At 41.9% G+C, this 24,326-nt stretch overlaps 1 protein-coding gene across 5 annotated transcripts in view; it reads right to left on the reverse strand.

Moving 5' to 3' along the window:
* Positions 1-201: 201 nt before the first annotated feature.
* The window catches only part of TNFAIP3 (TNF alpha induced protein 3), a 26,494-nt gene continuing 2,369 nt past the window's right edge, over positions 202-24,326 (reverse strand). Inside the window, exons 3-12 of one of the 5 annotated variants that reach the window (XR_003255253.1) lie at positions 20,787-21,099; positions 16,367-16,557; positions 15,984-16,131; positions 15,612-15,782; positions 14,672-14,852; positions 12,272-13,197; positions 10,684-10,916; positions 9,160-9,921; positions 5,521-5,617; positions 202-585 (exon numbers count right to left, since the gene is read on the reverse strand). Coding sequence is in view for 2 of the 5 variants with exons in the window: in XM_026076229.1 (XP_025932014.1) it covers positions 9,640-9,921; positions 10,684-10,916; positions 12,272-13,197; positions 14,672-14,852; positions 15,612-15,782; positions 15,984-16,131; positions 16,367-16,557; positions 20,787-21,084 (2,430 nt within the window). In the remaining 3 variants the exon portion in view is untranslated. Of the gene's footprint in view, positions 586-5,520; positions 5,621-8,242; positions 9,922-10,683; positions 10,917-12,271; positions 13,198-14,671; positions 14,853-15,611; positions 15,783-15,983; positions 16,132-16,366; positions 16,558-20,786; positions 21,100-21,691; positions 21,932-24,326 lie in introns of those variants that run through there. The other 4 variants (XR_003255254.1, XR_003255255.1, XM_026076229.1 and 1 more) reach the window with 4 other exon arrangements.

Here is a 24,326-nt window from a genome sequence, read left to right on the forward strand (position 1 = left end):
GCTTCACCCAGCTCAAAACAACCAAGTTTACAGATTAAACACTTACTTGTTTCCAAGTGCCTATTTTTGCTGTCCTCCATGATGTCCTGTGATTATTCTCCATGCATTAGAGGCTTTGCTATATTAATTTTATCTACTGAAGATATTTTCATTGTTGTAGTATTAAAATGGAGATTTATTCAATCTTTCACAAACTAGCATGTATTTTTAAATCACTTACTGTTTTTTAACAGTGCAAAAATAAGTCATGATCAGTACAACCTAGTTACACTTTTCCTAGCACTGAAAATATTTAGTTAGACTTTGAAACATAATGCAAAGAGTATGTTAATGAAAAGAAGTTAGGAACAAAACACAGTATGGGCAGCTAAACTACCAGTGTTAGCATTGTAGGCTGAAACTTCGCTGTAGAGAACACAAAAAGAGAAAAAAAATACCCCAAACTGCTATACTGCTGGACTTTGATGAGAGTTTAATTTGAAGTTCTTTCCAAATAGGAAATGTTGTTACTCAAAAGAGATAAATACTGTGAAATTTAGAAGGCAGAGCTCAGCCGGACTTCTGCATTTCTATAGACGAAGCCATCTGTAAGACACAAAAGGCAAGCATAAGGAGGAGCATTAGCGACCGGAAATTTTCAGCAAGCCATCCTCGTGACCTTCACCTTCTCCGAAGCCTCGGGGAGCAGAGGAACCAGTGGAGCAAGCAGTGGCGGGTGGCTCGGGGCAGCCAGGGGAACTGCAGAAGTGCACCCAGACCCTGTTTGAGGGTCGGGGAGCAGCAAGATGGAGGGCATGTCAGCATGCAAAGTTATACCGCAGGTACCTTGGGGAATTGGCTGAAGCTGGAAAGGCTGTGCCATCTACAGAACTTGTAGATACTTCTCTAAATACATGTATAATTATGCAGTGGAAAGTATAATGAAGATCCACACTCATTAAAGATCAGCTTGTTCTTGGTCACAGCCGCTGGCAGGTTTCTATTCTGGGAAAGGAAAGTGAGCTTGGATCAAAGAATGTGTGACAATGAGGCAACTCAACATTGTAGTTGACATTGTTGCAGTCAACTTAGACCATGCAGAGAAATTAAAAATCCCTTAGAAAAAATCTTACTACTCTGAGGAGGACCGACTCTGTTGTGTGTCCAGGAGTGGAAATCTGACATAGGCCCAGTGCAGGGTGGATGAGCAATGCCTCAAAGTCTGATTTAACAGCAAATTGTTTGTACTGAAAGTCAGTTAATTAACTAATGAAACCCCAATGATAAGAGATTCTACCTTGATAGAGCTTTCCTGCTGAATGCCCAAATGAAAAAGCGAGGGGAAGAAAAATTCTGGTGATGAATATATTAAATTTGACATTCACAAAGACTCAGATTTGGCTGGGCCCAGTGGGGCCTAAGCTACATGTCTGGTCTGAGTAATGCATTTTGAACTTTAATAGTGCACACTAGTGATATGACTCAAATGCACAGGAGCGCTGGCAAGCAGCAGAGGCTATCCTGCCTCCAAGCACCTGACCTGGCACCAGGCTTTAAAGAAAAGAGCTCTCAGCCAAGGGTCATCATTCATTCATTGCCCTATTACCATCACCCAAACTTCCCTTTTTTAAAAAAAAGTCTCTGGAAACGATGACTTTTTTCTTTTAGGCAAATGTAGGCTGGTCTAGACACCCACATGACTGTGAAAAAAGCCATGAAACATTGTCCTTTTCTGTTAGGCTGTGTGTTAGTAATATGTAAGTGAAAAACAATGTGATCTCTTTCCTCAAGTAGAAATAAGTTTTATCCTTATTGCAGGGAATAAGTTACAGGCTAAATAAGCTATAGCCTATCATGCTAAGATATCAGTATGGCTGCTCTTTTTGCTTTTTCAGTGGTTCTGCATTAAAGATCACAGCAAAAACTAAGGCACCTAACTCCCATTAACCATCAATCAGTGCAAAATATGTCTTTATTTAAATATATTACTTATCAATGAAGTCTGCTTATATAGGCATATCTTTGTGGCATGAGGATTGCAACAGCAGTAGTTTAATGTGCATTTTTCACTCCAGAACACATAAATGAAAGTAAGAGGCTATTTTTATAAGATAATTGGCCAAATTCTCATCCTAGTTATCCTACTGAATATCTGGACTAATGCTGCTGAAGCCAAGGGGATTATTAAAAGCTTACAGCAGTATAAATGTGATCAGAATTTGTAGTAAAATGTTTAACAGGCATCATTGCAGGATGCACTCTTCTGTCAAGAATGTCAGACAAGAAGAAACGACTCCTACAATAATTATATTTAGGATGTGGGAATTCTGACTGTGTGATCTTAATGTGATACTTAATGCCACAGCCAAACTCTATCCTACATCACCCAGCTGTGTATCTCAGAATAGACAGTAGAAAAAGTATTTGTTTCAAAGTGCAAACCTCTGTGCAGAATCATGTTCCTTAGAGTAGATCCCCATTGCAGTGGATTTACTTTGCATTGTAACTGAAAAGGGAATTTTGACCCTTTCTTGTGACAGGCCACCAAAAGGTTTTGGCTTTTTTTAATGGTATTGGGCAGGAATTGGACTAACTCATAATGTGCATTTTCATTAGATCATATGAATCCCTTGAAATAAAGGCATAACCAGAGAACAAAACCTAAGTTTCCCCCCATGGTAATTCACCAGGGGAAATCTCACTTCCTGCCCAACACAAAGTATTTGTACTATTGCTTAACCAAAAAAGAGAGCGAGGGGGGGAAAGAAAGAAAAAAAAAGCCAACCCAATAACAAAAAAGAACCATTGCTGTCAGAGATCAGGGGATGGAGAGAAGAGGGGGAGAGACTATGTACGTAATATTATTCAGTTTAGTGAGGCTGGAGGAGGGGGCGGTCTGAATAACATGCCGTAGGCTGTCTTTCAATATTAGACACAGGGAGTTTTTTGAAAATTAGCATTAGTACAAAAAGAAGTCATCATAAAACTCCCAAGCAAAGCTACCTGCTCTTATTTCAGGTTTCTGTCTGACAAACATTAAATACATTTTTTAATATATGTATACATATAAAAAAAGGCTTTATAAAAGCTTTTTTCAGTAGAAATAAATCTTGACATATCCAGAAGTAATTAAACTAGGTTCACTAGGCTGCCTATAGTAACTGCTCAGTAAAAAAGCCTTGTGGCAGCCATTTGGCACAGGGTCTTGGGCTGGCCTGGAGGCGGAGGGAAGGATGTCACAGCCCCTGCGAGGTGACAGTGGCAGTAGCCTGCCAGGCCTCTGGGAACTGATAAAAGCAGCTCGTCCACCTGTTGAGAAGTGGTAACACTCACAGAGGAGTCATGCTGAGCTGTGGGATACATCAGAACGTATTGTATTAAATATTTGAGTTATTCATGATGTACATTTATTTAACATTTGTGATTCCTGTGTGACCAGGGCATGGATATGCTTTTAACAGACACTAGGGAATTGTTCACTCTCTGGGGGCCCAGGAGAGTAAAAGGGAAAGGAAAGGTGAAGGGGAGCAGATATTTGCTGAAAGTGCCCTCGGGCAGGCATTGAGTGTTGCTACTCAACGGGGCTGCCTTCCTTAACAAACTGGAAATGAGAGGAGACTTAATGGAGGACCCTCAAAACAGGGGATGGGGCCTCTCGCAGTAGGTAAAGGGACACCATTCCCTTTGGCCAATTCTCATTTAACACTGGGACGACTGACCCTTGAAAGAGCTAGTGGCAGCCTTCTCCAAAATAGGTGTCCATGGCCAAGAGGAGACGCAATAACTCTTTTGACACTGGATATTCCCAGGGGAGTTAATGAAGCAGCAGCTGAGTTAAACCGCTTCCAAGCATTTTGTCTTTCTTCCTTTGCAGCTAAGACAAGCCCTTCTGAACCTGGCAAGTGTTGATGTTATCAGGGTTTATCACCAGTGGAGGAGAAAGCATAAGCACAGAAATCACTGCGCAAGTTTACATCAGCATGTTGAATCCGCTCCCATCAGCAACAGGTTGGCTACACTGTATGTAAATATGGACAGCTGAGAAACTGAGCACTTGGGCGTTAAGGCATCTGTGCTTCTTATTCCTTGTTTTAAGAGGCCTTGTCAGTTTGATATAAACTAAAATTGTAACTGTTCAATGTTGCAATTTTCTAGTTTCATCCTGTACATATTACACTATTGCATCCTACTCATGTATGCCGGATAAAATTATACAATCACTGCTCCCCTGTGGCTCTCACCTAAAGAAAACATGTGTCATACCTCCAGGCTGAACCGCTTATTTTGCAAAGACTGAAAGCACAAGCTAGCTTCAGGCACGGTGGTCACCAGTGCATGACGTTATGCTCAGCATCAATTTTTTGAGATTTATATCCAAAACACTTATATCCAACATCTAGATACCACTGAAATCTTCACAGCCTCCCTCAAATGCTGCCTAAAGTCCTTCAGCTCCTCTGTCAGTAAAATCCTCTGGATAGCTAGGATGTTTCTAGCAGGTACGTGAGCTACTGTGCAGAGGCTCATGCTGCAGATACTTAGCTGAAGAGCTGTGTAGCCGCATTTGTAGCATCAGTAACATAAAGTAACTTCTACATAATCAGGTAATGCATGAGACCTAAAAATAAACACAAATGCTTAATTTTAACACTGAAAATGTTAAGGTTTGACAATGATTCATAATCCAAAAAGTCTGGGAGCCACTACTGTAGGAAAAAAACATATGTGTATCACTTTATGTTGAGCCCCTGCAATTTCTTCCTCCCAGAAGAAATGACAGCAACACCCAGGAATCAAACAGTCCCCTGAAAGCAGAGCATTGCTAATTTACAACCAAAGTGTTTGAGCAAAAGCTGATCTTAAGGACACTGAACCAGATGAACGGTGCAGCTCCCCAGCAGCCAAAGCCGCCTTAAATCAGCCAGCTTTCCCCTTTCCAAACCAACCTGTCACCCAGTTCAGGAGTTAATGCAGAGCAGGGCCATTTCTTACAGGCAGTTTGGATGTAACCACCCTCCTTTGGGTAGTAGAAGAGTTTGATACCACAATATGCTCTGAGTTAGGCTCAGAGACAGGGAATGGGCCTCTCCAGTTTCCTCAACTGGACACAGGCAGGGGGACATGGCAGTGTCAAAGCTGCAGGAGCTGTGATCCTGCTGTTCCAGGTGGTGCCACCTACCTGGCTGAGACACTAGGCCCAGGTTTTGCACAGAAGAGGCTTTTTTCTCCTTTCTGATAACTTTAGACACTTCTGGGGAATGAGGTGTTGTGGATCAGGACAGGCTGTAGCCTGTACAGGGATGCTTCAGCATGAACTGGAAAGCTGGGAAAGTGGTAACCTCTTGCAATTTGATCAATCACATATGAAGTAGAGATGAGGCCACTCATACATTTACACAAACTCAGACAAGTGCTTTTCATTTTCCCAGGCTGTTTGTGGGCCAGCTGGAACCTCTGGACACCAAGCTGCATGGGATCCAAACCATGACTCGCTAATCAGATAAGACATTCTTACTGAAATAACTGCTTCATGATAAATACCTCAGAGAGGCATGGCTCCTTCCTGAGGTCTGCCCACAGCAGAGGAGTAGGATTGCACGTCTGTGGGGTCCTCTGCGTCTGCAGTGACTCTTCCACCCTGCTAAGTCAGAATATTGAACAGGATGGAGTGAGGCTGAACAAGTGCAGGAAAAAAGGACTGGTGCATGACTCAGATTGTAAGAAAGATGTCTTACCCTTCTGTGTAGTATAGGACATCACAGCCTTCACCTAAGGTTGTAACAGCTAGAACTCTCTCTCCTTGCTTTACCTCCAAAACACCAACCACACTGAACTCTGCCTGGGGCTTCTGGAACATACACCCAGATCAGTAGTTTGATTTAAGGGTTTTGATCTAACAGACTACATGCTGTCTGTTGCTTCCAGCTCTGGTTAAATACCCTAGTACTTCAGACCACTCCAAAGACTTGCCTAGCAGAGCACTGTGGTATCAACAGATCAATCTGATTTCTCTCCACACTAAAAATTTACTAAGAACTTTCTTCTTTTCTGTATGAGAAGTTATCTATTAATAGAATGGGAATATCCCTGAAAAATGATGTTTCTTATCCACAGACATAGATAATATTCAGGTTATCCATCTCCCCAGTCAGGAATTACTGTAATGATGTAAAAGTATCCTTTCCCAAAACTAAATGAATGCGTAAGCCCGCCTGCACAGCAATGACTTACTGCACTACGTTATAAGGAATTTCAGTRCACTGAGAGTAGTCATTAAGCCAATTGCTTCATATTATTTTTACCTTTCTGCTAAGAAAAGAATCTCTGTCTATAAAAGATTTGTGTCTCAGTAAAGAGACTTCCATAAGTGGTCACAAAAAGGGAGAATCCAAATAAAAGTTCTCTCTTGCAGAACAGGAAGGAAAAAATACATGAACTTGAGGAGGTGTCTGGGGAGAGAGCAGAAAGCATCAGAGGGTCAAAATCCCCTAAGGACATTAGGGAAATACCAGAGTATTTAAAGAAAAAGTGCTATTAGCTTTAATGTTCCCACACAAGTAAATCACGAGAGACAGGCTGGGCACTCATTTACATAAGAGCTTCAGAATGAGATAAGCCTCATGTGACTTCAGAGTTATGAGTAATGGGCCCAGAAAGCTTCAGAGAAAATCTGTGGGATTTGGGGCATTTAATCTTAAATCCTTCCTCCGTGGAGAAACTGCAGCTAGCAGTAACCCCACTCCCCACCTCCCCTTGCCAGCCCGGCTGCAGAGTGTGCCTGGAGAGCTGCACATGATGTGTCCTGACACAGGACGGACCATGGCCAAGTCTTGGCCTTTTCAAGGGGCAGGTTTTGGCTGCTGCCTTGGCTGGATGCCATGAACTGCCTCCATCTCCTAGTGCCCAGGGGTATTTGTCCCCGCCAGTCTTTGCCCTCTCTTTTGTCATCTATGTTTCCACACAGTGCAGAAGTTTGATGACTCTGGAGGGCATGCGAGTTGTATGGATCCAAAAAAAGGGGGAAGAGGGTATGGATGGCCGGAGAGTCTGATTTTGGAAAAGAGGACTATGCTCTAGAGATGGGGCATGGAGATCTAGCAGGCTCTGGCCTGGAAGAGTGGACTTTGTTCTGGGTCGTTGGCCCCCAAAGGATGGGACACATGGGCCTGGGGAATCTGGGCTAAATTGTAAGGAGAGCAGTGGGTATGCATGAAGGTAGACCGGGATCCGAGACCGTGGTCTGGAGAGCTGTGCGAGTTCAAAGGGGACTGGCTGACCTAAGGCAAAAATACTCAGGAACTTAAATCCTATAGTCTAAATTGGGAAAGTGCTTAAAAATATGCTAAAGGGCTAAAGAGCAGGATAGGGCTGACCTGGAAAGGGGGTCCTCTCTTCTGACTGTACAGGGACATTTGCAGCCCCTTCTCATTTTTCCTTCATAGCATGGGCGACACCTAGAAATCACTGCAGTGTGCAGTACTGTTTGCGTAGGCAGAGGCGTGAAAAAACAGAGCGCTGCAACAGGCATGCTCCTGCTGAGGGAGTGCTACAGCGCAGAAAACCCCTGGCAGCATGGCCATTAGCAAGAGTTTGTAATGAGAAGAAAAACACTGCTTTCCTGTACTACTCAGCCTAGCAGTTAGCAGCTGGCTTTTCAGATGCTCTCTAGCAACCCAGATGCCAAGACCAAAGGGTGAGGGGCTTCCCTGCTGCTCCCAAGGGAGGAGGCAGTAGGGCTGGTGGGTGCCTTTGCTCCTGCATGCATGGCCTGGCACAGAGGTGGGAAGCACTCACAGCCACCACCACTGCCCAAGCTGGCACGCAAGCAACATGGATGAACAAAGAAAGCAAAGTCAAGTCAGTCTAGCTTAGCTTCCCTTGCAGCCTTGTCCTGCACTGTCCTTATCCTCCTGAACTCATAGTTCTGGGGACTGAAAAACCACTGTACCCGCCAGAGCTAAGCCCTTATGGACCCTGACTGCACAGGTCTCCCACAAGCTAGCAAGACAGCCCTTCCTGATGGACACAGACACAAGATGGGACTACACAGAGACTTACAGCAACTTATCACCTCCTCAAAGGGCTTGGCTACATGCTCTTTGTAACCTGCTGAACTGCGGTCCTGAACAGAAGTGCTTTCCTTAATGGATGTCCCACGCTCAGCTGTGCCTTCTCTCATCATCAATATAAAATAGCAAATTTAATCCTTCAATAATTTATTTTTTTTCAATTATACATTTAAGTTTGTAAAATTCAACACAAGAGTAAATATACGTAAAAAATCCCCAAATGTGCAAATTTCAAATTGCATTGTTTGAAATAGCATAAATATTTTACTAAAACATATGTTCACATTTATTAAAGTTCACAAAATATATAAAATCTAACAGAAATAAGTCAAGAATTATTTTAATTTTTAAACCTGTTTTTTAATAACTAGAAAAAGATTCTAAACTTGAGAAGCAAATTAGAAGAGGTATCACCCCCAAAATAATAGCAGCAAAATAGATGCCGAAAACTTAAGAAGTGTGAAAGGGGATGAGAGAAGCAGGTATCAGACACGATGGTACAGGCAAGTTTGCTAAAGAAAGAAATGCGGATTGAGAACTGGAAGCATGAACTCCAGGAGTAAAATCTTGATCCTAGAGTACCCCATTACCAAGCTCCAAGCCATTAGTACGATAACAGTATCACATTCAGGATATCAGAAAACAGTGTGACAGAAATGGAGAGTGGGGGACTTAAGAGCAGCACATATATTTTGGACAACCACGGTGTAGCAGAAGAGAGTTGCTTTGGCTTCAGAATAAAACCCTAAGATAAGTTTGTTGTTGTTTTTTTTAAAATGTCTGTTGGAGGCACTTCCTTCCATGCAAGTTGCAAATGGGAAGATTCACATTTCCCAACACACACGTATGCTGGTAAAAGTTGCTTCTGTAATCACATATCTTTCCAGTTATCTTGAGATTTGGGAAAGGATCTAAACACTGGGCTAAGCATGTTAAAGGGGCAGACCATTCTGGTCTTGTTTGACTGCAGCGTGCTGAGGATCTGCAAGCACAGCCCCACTCAGTGCAACAACCTAGCATGTAGGACCTCGAGCCTTGACAAGCTCTGTAAGAATAAGAACACAAGCGAGGAAGCAGGCAAACCGGAGCACGTTTCTTTAAACATCCTCACCCAGTTTCAATTGCAGGTTGCATCAGCCTGTCCTGGAGGATTTCTCTCAGGAAAGTCTCATCTCTCACTGATGTATGCCAAAGCAGAGGGTTCTTGTACCTCCAGCAGTAGCTGAGCCTCCCTGCCTGGGAGCAGGAGGCGTATGGAGAAAGAGGCAAAACCAAGAAGTTCTTTGGATTCAAATGCTTCAAACTTCCCACTGGGAAGTCCAAGAATTAAATACAGCATTATAGGAGCCTAGTCGTGAAAGACAGCTCTGTGCAGAAAGCAAACCATATTTCTCAGCAGTCCTTGTATGCAGTGTTTATAGGAAGTAGATATTTATTCCCATTCTTGGGAATAAACAGGAACAAGAGCGGACAGCTTATATTCCCCCCCCCCCATGCTCCCAGGACTGTTAAGTGTTTTGGACATAGCACCATTTCAGTTATGGAAGTAGCTGTTATCATTTTCTTGTTCTTTACCAGTTCTTCCTCTCTGCTAGCCGTAGATCTGTTTGAACTGGTAGCATTCATTGCAGTAACCATTGCACTTGGCATTGCCATAGTGATCGCAAGCAGGGGCTCGGCAGCGTTGTTTTGGAGTCTCTTCTGCAGCTGAGTCCCTAGGATTCCCCAACTGCACGAGCTGACTGAGGCGCTGGCACTCTGGGCACAACTCATCGCTTCGGCAGGCCAAGTTGTTTCTACATGAAGCCCCACCACACTGTCTCTTCTGGCTAGTCAATGCTGTTCGCTGTAAATCTCTGTGCTGTCCTGTTCTCTTGAAAAATGTTAAAAACATTGTCAGTGGCAACGCTGGCAGCACAAGTGGCTTTTCATTTACTTTCAACTCTGCTAATGTTTTGTATATGTAACCACTAGGGGTTGTTAGCAAACTCAGAAAGCAAACACCATTGCAAACACTGCAAGGGCTTCGGGAGTTTGCTTTGCAAAGCAAGGCAGAAAACTCATATTCAAGCTAGTAGTCTTTTCATCTCACACATAGAGACATGCTTCTTTTAAATGGTACAATACATGAGCCAAGCCAGGCTTTACCAAAGAAAATCATAAGTTCTGCCATTTCTTAGAAAAATTGTTTTTTCTCTTTGTAAACTCTCCACTCTAAAAGAAGCAAACGAACCAAATAAAAAAACTGGAATAAGGAAAACCTGTAATGTGCTCAGTGAAATAGGCAACATGAAGCTGACTAACTCTCTTGATGGAGCTGCACAGCTCTAAGGGTAGGAATGATAACCTCTCCCCAACTAGCAAACACATCAACTGTTGGCCCAATTGCTTCCACTGAGGTTGCTGGTAAAATTCCAGCTGAAGCAAAACTGAATGCAGCATGGACAACCCTAAATCAAGAACAAACTTTACAAGTGCTGCACAGCTCTAGCAGGCAGAATCATGAGATACTCTATACTTATAGATATACTTAAGATACAGTAATTCAAGGATTTTCTATTATACATTTTGAGTTGTTCTCAAGAGAGAAAAAACGGGCAGTGTTAAACTGGAAGATTTTCAGAAGTTCACTTACTTCTGGCTGTCTCACTAGCTGTTCTTCTGTCCTTCTGGCTTCCTGAAATCGCTGGTTCTGGGCTTTAATGAAACAGTTCTGACAGTACCCTTCAAGCATAGTGCTACCCAGGGTGCCACAGTCTCGACGCTGGCAGGAAACCGTGTTGTGGAAGGCAGCAGCAGAGCTGCCAGGCTGACCCGCTGCAGAAGAATTCCTCTGAGATCTCCTCTGATGGTGTAGTGAAGCACTGTCTGTAATGCAAAGTAAGGAGAAACAGTTTGAATGTGCCCAATAGATCTGACAACTGAAAAGCAACTATGAAAAGCTCCTTGGTTTAAAAAAGAAGAAAAAAAACCCTACTAGCCTCAAACATGGGTTTCGGGCAATCTTCAGTCCCCTCAGTCAATGCACTTTCTTTAATGTTACATAAATAATGGGGTTGATAATAGCCTGATTTCTACATCAGAAATTGTTGAAACACCCGATTTGTGAAAACCTTGCCCTCGACATGAGAACTGGATCCCTCTGAAGTCAAAAGAAATTTTGCCATTGGMTTCAGAATGTTATTTGTGATCTAGCCCAACACTTCCCTTTTGTCCTGCCCAGTTTCAATCACATTGGGTAAAAAAGCAGAGGGGCACAGAGCTTAATGGGTTAAATTGTCTTATGCTTTAGTCTCATGAAATGATCTTACATATTCCATAATAATACGGAAAAAAAAAACCTTGTGAACAACACTGGAAAATAAGATATTGCAAGCTAGCATAGAAGCTCCCCAATTTAAACTATGTAGAAAGTGCAGTATTGGCACAGCTGCCAGCAATGAAACAGTCTTATGGGATAAGCAACAGTTCTCTCATACATGTACCTTCCACCCACTGTACCCAAGGGTTCTTTGCCTATGTAACAGGGCAGTATTATGAAAGGTGAAAATTTCATGCCATGATTTATTCACAGACTATTACCTTTCTAAAGTCGTGACTTTATACACACCCACATGCATGCACACAGTACTACCAGGAAGGAGTTCAAGGCACATTTTAACAAAATATTCTAAGTTACACCAAAATACAAGCACACTACAGTCCCATATGCTCTGTTTATCAAGGTGACTTTGGTAGTTACACCAGAATATTACACCAGTTACATCCAGAATGAATGCAGATCTCCAAATTAATCCCAATGCCTTTTAAAGGCATTAAAAACATAGCGGATTTTCAGTAGCACCAATACAATACCATTACTCTCATTGATTCTTTCAACCTGTCTAGATGTGAAGAAGTTTAATCAGAAAAAATTCATACCAAAACATTATTGCAGCGGATGGCTGGGAGGGATCAAAACCCACCCCATATTGACCTAGTTCTGATGCCATGAAAGACAATGGGAAGTTTTACAATGCATTTCACAGATTACCACACTGTTACTGTGTGCCCCTTTACAGAATAATAAGGGCCAAAAAGGCACATTCTCCTCACATTGCTGCTTCTGCTCTACACTATTTCCATCAGCACCTGCCCTTCCACCCCCAGCGTGTACAGCTTCACAGCTTCATGAGGTTTACCTGAAGCCAAAGTGCGACAGAGCTCACAACATCTATACTTACCATGGTTTTCCCTGTACTCAAAGAAACACAGTGTGCAAAAGCCCTCATTCTGAGGCGTTCCAAAAAACTTGCAGCCAGGTTTCCTGCAGAGATTACTTTCCCTCTTTTCCTCTGAACCATGTGTGGCATGGGGCAGTGCTGCCAACGGTAGCTCATCACAGTTGCTGTTGGGAACCTGATGGCAGGAATGCTGAAGGAGGCTCTGTGATATCTGGGAAGGGTCAGATGTAGACCTCTGATGACACGTGGGCAGAAAACCAGGGCTGCCATTTGAGGAATGCTCTGTAGTCCTTTTGAAACAAGTGCTGCATATGCCATTAAAGGTCCTATTGGCCTTCTGAAGGCACACCTTGCACGTTGCATAGTCTAAATGTCTTAGGTCATCCAATTTGTTACAAGGACCAAGCTGTCTGGAGTTGTAGCAGCGTTCGCAAAGTCCGTTGTGTTGCACGTTTAACGTAAATGGGCAGTCTGGAGTCCTGCATTTCATGGCAGTGGTTTCGCTGTACAGGAAAAGGCTTGGAGCAGTTGGAGGTGCGGAGCGAGGCCCTGTTACAGGCTCTTCAGATGTCCATCCCCCAGGTTCACAACCTTCACCACGGGAGGAACCTGACCCAGCTGCCCTTGGTTTCTCGGGTGCTGTTTTGGAGTTCTGCTTTCTTCCTTTACTTCCCTGTGATCTCCGCTCAAAGCACTCATGGCAGTAGGGCTGGGTGTTCACAGACATAAAGAAAGGGCAATCTGGAGTTTCACATTTCACCTTTAAGAGGGAGAGCTGGGAAAAAGACAATTCCTGTCTATTCCTGGAGCAGGCCTCTCTTCTAGCAGGTTCAGTGTTCTCCTGCCATTTCTTGTACTCATGTTGTACCAACTGAAAGTAATCTTCCACCAGGTTTATTTCTTTGGGTAGGTTGCCTTCATCTAACCTGAAAGCCAGAAAAGGAAGACTATCAGTGGTTGAAATGGGCAGATGGTGGGGGTGGAGGCAAATACAAGCAGTGTGGGGAAGAAATGTAGCTTTAAAGCACATCCATATTACTCAGCTAAAAGATCCAGGATGTTAAGCTGTTGCTTTAAATGGAAATAATTTTAAATGCAGGTGTTTAGTGATGTCAAACGGAGACTTTCATATCTAAAGAAATGGTCTGATACAATGCTAATCAGAAGTATTCTTAAAAGGGTTTTCAAGGTAAGGGTTTTCGGTCTGCAAGAGTTGTTTGCAGGCAGAATATGAATAATCTCTAAGAAGTAAAAAGAAAAATTCCCCAAACCTTAAATTCCTCTGAAGATCAATGCTCAGCCAGGCTGAGGTCAGAGTGGAAGACCTCTCTACTCACCAGTCCATACTGGTGAAAACAATCGAAAGCAATTTTTTTCCTACAGTGGACTTAGTATTTCATGATACAGTTTATCAATATCCGCTTCTGTTTTTGCCCTGTTGAGTCTGTAGCTAAAAATGGAATTCTTGAAACAAACTAAGTGGCTTCAGTCAAGTTCCTATTGCACTAGTATCCATAATCCAGTCCCTGCGCTGCCCTTGACMTCTGGGAAAACTCCACATCATGGGTCTACCAGAGGCTGCAGAGGATGAGGAGCTAGCATTACTGATACCTTCAAGAACCCATCAGTTCAGTATGACTGAGGAAGCTGCATTACTACTCTTTATGCACAMACATATCCTTTGGGTTGGAGGATTTCAATTTTTTAAAGGCTGCCAAACCAGCATAAATCAGTACTGATAGCATAAAGAGATCTCTCTGTGTGGTAATGGAAGTAAACACAGAGGATATAGGCTGTCGCTTTCCTCGCACACTTGTGAAGGGGCAGGACAGATATTGATGCTAAAATTCCCTAAATGCCCTCTGCATTTTACTGGATATTAACTATCAGAGGGATGAAACCAGATTCCAATTTCACAGCTTCCTGCCTGCAGCACTGCTGCAACACTGTAACAGCACAATGTTTCAAGGGATTGGCATTTTTGAAATACCACCACCAACTACTTTACCAAATGCAGCCAAAACTATGTAAAATGCACTTCATGCAATTTATACTCACATAAAGTGCAAAAGTTCTGTCTTACTAGTTTCTGATCTTATCCATTTTAGCCTTCCCCTGAGAAATCTAAAAGTCAATGAAACTAATCTATTAGTTTTACTCTTATAAAATATTAGTTTCACTCTTCTAAATCTGAAGACATTTTCGGCTGTAACTTTGAGACTGGTTTGAGCTCATACTACTTAAAAGCATGTTAACAGTAATGCCAATATTTCACAGTGCAGAGGGTAAGCATGTATGCTACTGTGAAAGGAAGGAAAGACTGAAGAAACGCACAGGACTATCAGGCTTCTACCACCATCATAAGCAGCATAACTTTGAGGAAAGAAGAGTAACACTCACTTTGCAGCATTAATTAAATGAGTTGTACCATGATCCCAGCCTTGCACTGGAATTTCTATCACTATCAAGTAGTCTTTTAGCAGCTGCTCTTTTTCCCTCTCCTCTGTGTCTGTCAGAAAGTGCACGTTCAAGTCCTCAAATCTGCCTCGTTCACTGATGACCAAAGGGACAGCCCGGATTTCTGTGTGAAAACAAAAAGGGTTAATACATATATGTTTTATCAGAGAGGAGCAGCCACAAGATACAACACATGGAGATGCCACCACTGTTGCTGAATTTTGAAGAGACAAAAGAATGGCTGGCAAGAGCAACGGGTTTCTAAACAACGCAGCTGGGGGAGAATGCAGACACATCTGCACTACAAATCTAGCTCCATCCTACTGAAGTTTTAATGTCCCCAGAGCACCTTTCTTCTCAGTGTAGCCAGTATTGTAGATCTTAGTTTATTATACCTTTTCACAAGGTGATGCCCTAACCGGGACCTAGAAAAGTGTTATCCCATGCAGAAGAGATGCATTAAAAAGCAGCAAAACATATATATCACTATCTGTCCCAGGAAGCTGTACACAGCTGTGAGACCATGTCCTTCAAAGCTTCTTTAATGACAGGGCATGGATGGAAGCCAGAACACAATGAAGCAGAGGCTACCCTTTCAGTGATCCCAACCTGTAATCAGGCCTGTTGTATTATACTTTCAACTGTCATTTTGAAGACAACCTTTAGTTTCTATTCAGATATACCTATACACAGCTTAATCTGCTTACACATTGAGAACAGATTCAGAAGGAATCTTATTTATTAATTTTTTTATCTTATTATACATCTTACTTATTTTAACTTTAAAATACAAATCTAAACCAGATTATATTTCAAATGCTTTATCAGCATCAAGGTACTGAAGAGGATACACAAATACTCAGACAAGGTACTTGGAAAATACCTGGCCCACTGTCCTTCAGAGTCACTAGTGGTGTAAAATGCATATTGTCATAGCCGAGTACAATTGGATATCTGTAGCATTCTTCAGCTGGCCAAAGGAGAGGCAAGTAAATGCCACCAATGTTCAGAGGAGCAAAACTGGAGCCTGATTCTAAACTTCTCACCACTTTATCTGAGAAAGGAAGAAAAAAAACCAGCAGTTAAAAGCAAATACATATGTGCCACAGGCAAGAGAAAACATTCTTGTATTTTAGAACAAATGCAGAAAACTCCCAATTTTGAAATACATCTACCTGAAAGAAATAACAATCAAAAGAAAAGTACTATTAAAGCATACTGTCCTTAATGTGAGATGATTGGCTGGACAACTCACCTGCAAGAACAATGATTGGCCTTCTGAGGATGTTAGCAAGGATGAAGATGTGGATTTCTTCCAGTGCATTATATGGAAGCCTGTTTCGAGCCCCAGATGTTTCTGGGGATGTCATTTCAATGAGGTATTCCCACTCCTCCTCCCAGTTCTGAGGAAAGAATCAACATCTGTCAGCAGTGGTTCAAAGACGGGGAGATCAMGAACCAACTGCAGCACAGCAGTGCTCAAAATACAAACATTTTCCCTTTTCCTTCAAAGGGACAATGTTTCTACTCTCCGCTAACAGTGGAACCCATGAACCAAGAATAAAACAACGTCATCAAGGCAAATATTGATGATGACGAGCATTCAGAAAACAGCATGATTCCCTTAAGCCAACTTACTCGGGTATCATAGTGGAGTCCTGTTTCTACAAAATCCTGGGATTTGATTGCCTCCCTCTGCCAGCGGAGCTTGAAGTTCCGTGTATCTATCTCCCTGAGTGTGCTGAACAATGTTTTCCTTAAGACAAGGTCAATATCTTCAATACCCCACATGTACTGGGATGCAGCATGCATGAGGCAGTTTCCATCACCTGCAAAAAAGAGAGTGCATTGTTTTAAATGACTACTTAAAAAAAAAAAAAAGACACAGAATGTAGAATTGCACAGCACATATATCCCATGTGCACTTCTCTCCAAGGCAGGTTTTTAACAAGAAGATCGCAGCTACGAGCTCTCTGCTCAGAGGGAGAAAGCAAGCTGGTTGCCTCTCTACTGTTATCATCCCTTCACCACTTGGTATTAAGCTGTCATTCAGCAATGGTGGGAAGCCTGCTCCTTGTCTATCTTATTTGAGTGATATCATGAAGTAAATTTTGCGATCAACTGCAAGCGACAAACACTGCTGAATTAACACGACAAAGCCATTTTAAAACTGAAAAGGAATATATAAATGCTAATGAGGGAAATTACCCTGTGCCATCAGGTGTACGTTTGGGTAAGAGATAATGAAAAACACTGACTAAGAATATACTGTAGTAACAGTGAGCCTTATGTCCCCTGATGAGCACTGCATTGTAGGGCTTGGCACTTGGATGTACTTGATGAAGAAGTTATAACATTAAAAAAAAAAAAAAAAAAGACAGAAAGGGAAGAACAGGTGATGTGTGTAATGCAATTGCAGGAGCACGTCTTCCCTTCCTCTTAGAACATGGACTGTGTGCTTGCTGTTGAAAATATCAGTTAGAGAGCTGTTCTTCTAAAAGACAAAATTAAAACTAATTAAATGAATAGCGTAATGATTTGCTTTTCATTGAGACAACTCCTTCCATTCAAAAAGTCCTCCATACTCCATAGGAAGGCAGGAAAGCAATGTTCTGCAATTTCACAGGTGAGGAAACTGAGAATCAAAGTAGCTAACTAACTTGATTGAAAGGTGTGACAAAGTATGCCAATGGCTGGTTCTCAAATTCTACCTATACCCATCTTCCTCAAAAATCTTTCGAAAGAGAGACATCAAGATTCACTACTGTCACATCCTCAGATTCAAAACTAGGTCTGCTGTTTACTACAGTGATACGCAGATCCTCCAAATGTTACAACACCACAATAATCTCCTCAGAATAGAGGACTTCAGCCATGGCAAAGCTACTAGATTTTACTCATGTGAATAAAAATTCAAAGACCTTCCACCCACAAAAGAGTTAAAATGTCAGCTAAAGATGCCAGCTTGCTACATGCATTATCAGCTCAAGTATATCATTTGTGTACTTCTGCTGTTTTTTCTATGAAACTGCAGAGGAAAATCTACCACAGCCCCCAGATCCTGAAAAAAACCCATCACCTGAAGTCCACTTAACATTTTATAAATTATTACAGCCTTGTCGCATATCAGGTTCCTGCAGCTGCCTTTTGGTTTCTGAATTTTGTCTTGCAAAGCTTACTTAACAAACAGCAAACAGCATACTTGAGCTCAGAATCAGGGAATAGCATATAATATAGAAAAACTGACTAGGTTTCCTTCTGACCAAGAAAGATGACATATTAATCCCATTAAAGCTTTCCCTTTGCAAAATCTAGAGCAAAGATAAGATTTTTTTTTCTTTCAGAGCTTACTTTCAGTTCTTTATTGAGAACCACTGCACAAAATTCCTTACACAGCACTTGGAATTCCCCAGTGCTATTTGACTAGCAATTGAGCAACAGTTGTACTTTTTGTTCTGCTGTGCACATGGCTGAACAGTGAAGTCTCCGGCGGACTTTCCCGGGGGGTGTGGCTGGCGAGCTGGAATGAGCGCCTATTCATTATACAAGTGAAATCTCTACAACCAATAGATGCTGGAATTTTTTAATTTTTTTTTAAACACAGTTTCAATTTTTATACCTCCTACTTCCTTCCTTCTATCCTCCATTCACATGTCTGCAAATAAATGTGTGGTGATTCGCAATGGCTTTTATTTTTTTTAAACACACAACAACTCTGTAAATTCATGTACACATTAGGTAAAATCCACATGAATAAAATCCTAAAAGATATACTTCTTCGGTTTTCAAAAATTAAAACCTTCATCAGAAAAAGATAGATGTTTCTTAAGAAAGCCCATCTCTGGCTAAAAAAAATAATATATGCCTCCCACACCTACAGGTTAAGCAGCCAAATGCTTTTAAAAATATTCTTTATGCCATGTGGGAGGAAAAAAACCCATCCTTTTCACTCATTTGAATAATTTTGTTTCCTGGGATATTACATGGCTTCTACAGGCTTCTGTCCCCTCTCTCAGCGATCCTTTCCTTCAGACCACAGTTCACCTTCTTATTCCTGCAAAGGTCCCGAGCTGTGACTATTTTGCATAAACCACAGGTTCTCAAAGCCACTCCTCTATATATGCACTTAATGACCTTGAAGCACTGAACTGAAGCCAAGTTCATTGTTGGGAGAGTAGACGGAGAGACAGAGACACAAACCAATCCCTTGCTTGTTTTCCCCACACCAGCTTGAATATTTCAGCATCATATATATTGGTACATCTACTCATGGATGGGATCCAGGTCACCAGTCCACAAACTATTCCCATTTGTAAACACTGGTCTACAGTCATGAGACAACACACTAGACCATATTCATTGAATATTGTGTTACCACCAATAAGGGCCTGTCCAACCAATATTAATCCCTGCAGAACACGGATTAATGTTAGATCTGGGATTCCAAAACTGTTGTTCTTTGCTCAGGGCAAAAATTACGTACACTTTACATTTTCCTAGTAAATCTGTAAGAGTGTATTTGCTGGAGTGACATGTTTTGAAGATACAACACAGAGTGATGTTACTTCCACAGTATCTGTAAAGTACTGCCTGCCCTAGCTGCAACTCCAATCCTTCTAGAAGTTCTAGGTTATGCAATCTTCATGCAGAGTCTAATTAAAAGCTTGAGAATYTTAGGCAAGTGGAGGGACAGCCCACAAAAACGCACGAAATGGTCAGTGCCTCTATGACAATTAGAGAGATACAAATTTGGATTGGGTTCTTCAAGGTTGAGCCAGTTACCTCTATATGGTGGGTCTATTTTTTAATAGTTTTTGTAAAACACAATTGCATGCAATCAAACTAAAAAATACAGCAGAATTTGGGAAGGGAGGAATGTGGTCTAGGARGACAAAGGCAACATGTATATAAACACATATGAGAAGAACGCATCCAAAGAACGTAATGTAAAGGTCCATCTCTCCTGGTGTTTCTATAACCAGTAGCACCTGCTCCTTGAGCAAAGAAGATATATTTTCCATATTCTTGGAGTCCTAATTGCCCCAGTCTATCTTCCCAGTTTGGGGCACTCTGTGCTGTAGGGACTCCTGAGACCAGGCTTGCAGTTGCACGACCATACATCACAGCCATTGCCAGACCTATCCTCCACTGAATGTGAAATGTCCAGCAGTCCTCACAGTCACGTGCAAAAGTTACCTGCTCATGAATACATGGATACACGCAGCCTATTCAAGACATCTTTGCACAACAGCAGTACCCTATTATTTAGGGTACCTGACAAAACACATATTAACAAAGTAACCCTGAAGTAAAGTCCTAAAACTGCACTGACCCTTGAAAGCAAAGGGCATCACGCACTTCYTGTTACACAAACATGGTTGTCATTTGCACACACTGGAATTAGGGCTGAGCCCTGAGGGAAGGCAAAGCCTGCTAAGCTTATCAGTTAATTGAGCTTTAGTCAGCCTGACAGCACGGGGTGCTGGTGCCTGTCAGCAAGGTCAGTCTCCCCGAGGCTGGAAGTCCAAGACACTCCCACTGACACAGTGGCTCCAGCTGGAACGGCAGCTCAGCCTCGCCTGCCGGTTACAAAGGCAGGGGTTATAACCGGGTATTGACTTCTATATATACAAGGGAACGTATCCCTGTCACTCAAGGCATCTGAAGTCTCCTCTTGCCTGACATTAGGGGCCATTCAGTACTTTCAATGAGGCAGCTGACACATAACGGAGTCAGATTCATGGAAAGGTGATGGATTGTAAGACAAGGTTCTCACATGATATTATACGCTGACATGCCACAGGTTAATGATATTGCTAAAACATCTCTGTAATTTTCAAGCTATTCATAATACCTTGATAAGTGTGGGGGACTGTTAGAGACTCACGACAATACACCATGTGGAAAGAATTCCAGTTTACAAAGTCAAAATGAAAAGGCACAATTTTTTTAAAAGCAATGTGCTTCTGTTTCAGTAATGTAAACTCAGATGATGCTATTAATAAAGGTGGTACATTCTTTCTACCCTTTTTAATGCCAGTGCAAAGTCTTGACTTACCATTAGTCTTCAAAGGCACAAGTTTCCTAACTTCCATGCACCAGTTCAGCTTCCTCTGGCGCTCCAGTGAAGTCTGGGTGGCCTGGTCAGTCAGGGCCTTCTGAAGTATTTCCCGAAACTGAGGACAAAACTGGCACATTCTGAACATTTCTACGGTGTATCTGTGCATAGTTCTGAAGTGGTGAATTATTCCATTGGGGGATTTGACCAGATCTTCAGGAGTTCTCTCTCTAATCTTCACAGCTTTCAGCATATTGCTCTGATATAAAGCTTGAGGAAGGATGTGCTGGCCAGCCATGTTCCCAGAAGAAACCTGAAATGAAGAAGAAAAGGATTCTCTTATTGACACTTCAGTGTCCATGCATCCAAGTGCTATCACTTCTGCAGAGAATTAAAACGCATACTTCCTGGTTGCAGTTTTGCCTAAAAAGTGTACAGAGTGGACTTATCCACTCTGAGCTTATATAGATAATGATTTTTAAAGCTCATATCCAGAAATCTCTCTGCATTACTCAGATACAGACTCTGAACAGCTAATCCTAATCATTTACTTTGATCATTTACTCAGATATTAAAGAAAATTTATTCATAATGAACCAAGGAACCTGTATCACTGTTAAAAAAGGGGTCTGCATCAAAGTAAGGATAAAAGAAGGAAAGATCAAGGGAATGGAAAATTATCTTGGAGACTTGACTAATTGATAATTGCACAGTGTAATCCCCCATAAACCTGCTGAACTTTCAGCATGTTTCAAGCTTTTGTTTTGATGACATACCAAAAAAAGCAGATAATGACCATTTCAGATTCCCACAGCCCATACATTCTGAAAAGTGATGCTTGGTACAGTACAAAAAGAGACAGCCTGAAGAATTATATGCCATGCTAGTATCTGCCCCATACTTACGGTGGCTGAAGAGGGCAAATGAGGAATTTGCAACAGAGCAAGCACTGAAGGCCAGATTTATGCTACTCTTCTCAGGACTCCTTATATTATGTGAACAGTAGACCTATGGCACAGAGGTGCTTGTGCAGTATGTGGGGGTGCAAACTGCAGTCCCACTATTACTCAGCAGTAGTCAACATAGCTGAAAAAGCATTTCCACTTGGCTCAAAAAACCCAATATTTTTCCGCAGTGGGACCAGTAATGTTTGCTGGCCAGCATCCCTTTCTTCAGTACCTCTGGCCCCATTGGCTACAGTGGGAAGAAAAAAAAAAAAAAGTGTAACCTCAAACTATCTACACCCTCTGAAATACTTGTTCAGAACACACCAACACTGTGGCTAGCTAGAGCTAAATGTAGGGACGATGTCCCTCAAGACTCCTGTGCACAACAGTAACACCACTGACAACTTCTTTTCACATGGAGAGCCTCTCCATGCTACCCTGTACATTACTACTCTGTTTAAAAAAAAAAATGAAAAATTTCTTTTAAGAAAAATAAATGTATGCATGTCTAAAATTTAGAATTAAGTTGGTTGTATTAGGGAGCCTACCATTGTGATTATGAATCACATAAAATATAACGGGGACAACTATCAAGCCAACTAGTCTTGATATATGTCATATTAAGTTGAAGAAGACCAGAAACAACTGAAAACTGAGCAGTGTGACTATTAGGAAGTTGTCTTGTGGACATGGAAGTCTGGAGGGCCAGAGAGAAGAAGATGGATAACCTGTCAGACTGATCAGACTGACTAGGAAGGTGCTCCCAAGCCTGTCGAGGCCGAAAAGCCCTCTTGCACAGGACATAAGCATGTCCCTCCACGCAGGGAACTAACGTCTCTCTTCTCTTCACTCACGCTGCTTCCACTGGCAAAATCCACCTTCAGCTGGAGCCCTGGAAAGAACTTTGCCAGGATAAGGGGAGACCTCAAACTCTTCCTGCCAAGAGCTACCTTGTATATCATCTCCCAGGACCAACCGATCTAGAGAGTCAACGCGCATCCTATAAAGCCCTGAACAGAGGCAGGTGAAGCATGAGATGATGCAAAGGCAGTACAGTCCACTGTGCTCAACCAGGGCAATGTAATTCACACAGAATTTCCTCTGCTCATATAAGGGGCAGTGCTCACAGCCATCACAGCTGGGAACACATGGAAAAGCTTTCCTCTAGTTAATAAAGATTGCATATTCTAAACATACCCCCTAGGAATACACAGCCTTAAAAGGGAATAAACTCATTTTCTCATCTATTCCCCCCTCCAAGCAATATAGTTTTACATATTACTGATGCAATTCTGTATGTAATTGTATGGATGGTTTAAGAAATGAAATATAAACAACCCCTTATTAATCTGTTTAATATCCGCGGCTGTACTTTGCACAGACCAGAATGTTGAATTCCTTAATTATGTAAGTAGAGTCATCGAGTCAGTGGGATTTTTTTACATGAATAAAAACTAATCACATGATTAAGCACCACTGGCATGGACCCCTGAAATGGTTATTTCCAACATTCTGTAAACTCAGTACTTTTTGTTACTTAAGCATTCACTGAAACTATATTATTCAATATTATATTCTACAGGTATATTTTTCCCTCCACACATGTAAAGTACTGTCTGTGCCATTTACAGTGGTTAAATATCAAAGAAAAAGCTGAACACCATTATTTTAAAAGACAGTGTGATGAAACAAACAGAACTCAGTAGAGACCGAAGCTAACGAGACTCAAAGAACAGACAACTCAGCTACAATTATATTACTTTATACTATACTAGATTTCACTATACTACTTAATTACTTTAACATGTAACTACTATGAATTCTCAGAAAGAAGCAGTAACCAGAGATTAAATAGCTATCCTATGCAGCATCTTTCCCCAACATATAACACACAGGATGCTGGAAAATCCCAAATTTGGGAACTTTGGGAAAACCCATATTCTGTTCTGAGCTCTGCTGGTGGCTTAAGTTACTTTAATTCTCTGTCCTCTATCTGAAAAATGGCAATAATATAGTCCTTTTGGTAAAATGCTAAGATAATATCAAACTCTAAAATAAATGTGCTTAATACAAATTAACCAGATGGGTCTTCAGCTTCCACTGATTTCTGCGCCCCGGTGCCTTGTACAGAATTAAGCATATTATCAGCATTTACCAGACAATAAAACAAGATCAGGATCTCAGGATGTTTTATGAACCACAAGACTGCTTTTTATATAGCTTAATTATATAACGTACCCGTCTGCTGGAAGCATGTATACATAAGATGCAAATGACTACCTGTATTAATACCAGTTTTATATAAGAAGACCTTAAAGCAGGAAAGTTTCCTGGCARTGGCAAGCACCAAAAGCAAACATAAAAAAAAATCCCAGCAAGCTAGTTTCTGTGACATACGTGCTAAGAAAAACCTGCTGCAGCAGCCCCACCGGTCAGCAGATCTCCGAGCAAGCCGCCAGTCAACAGAGGGCACAATTTCATCGCCTGCCGAGCCGAGATTTCTAGCAAAAGCTCTAGAAACCCCAGCGCCGCCGCTCCCGGGGGCGCAGTGAGGCCCCGCTGCCGCCGCGCGCACCGGCGCGCCGGGACCGCG

Source organism: Apteryx rowi, unplaced genomic scaffold (genome assembly GCF_003343035.1).
Source record: "Apteryx rowi isolate R43461 unplaced genomic scaffold, aptRow1 scaffold_429, whole genome shotgun sequence".
In the NCBI taxonomy this organism is placed as follows: Eukaryota; Metazoa; Chordata; class Aves; order Apterygiformes; family Apterygidae; genus Apteryx; species Apteryx rowi.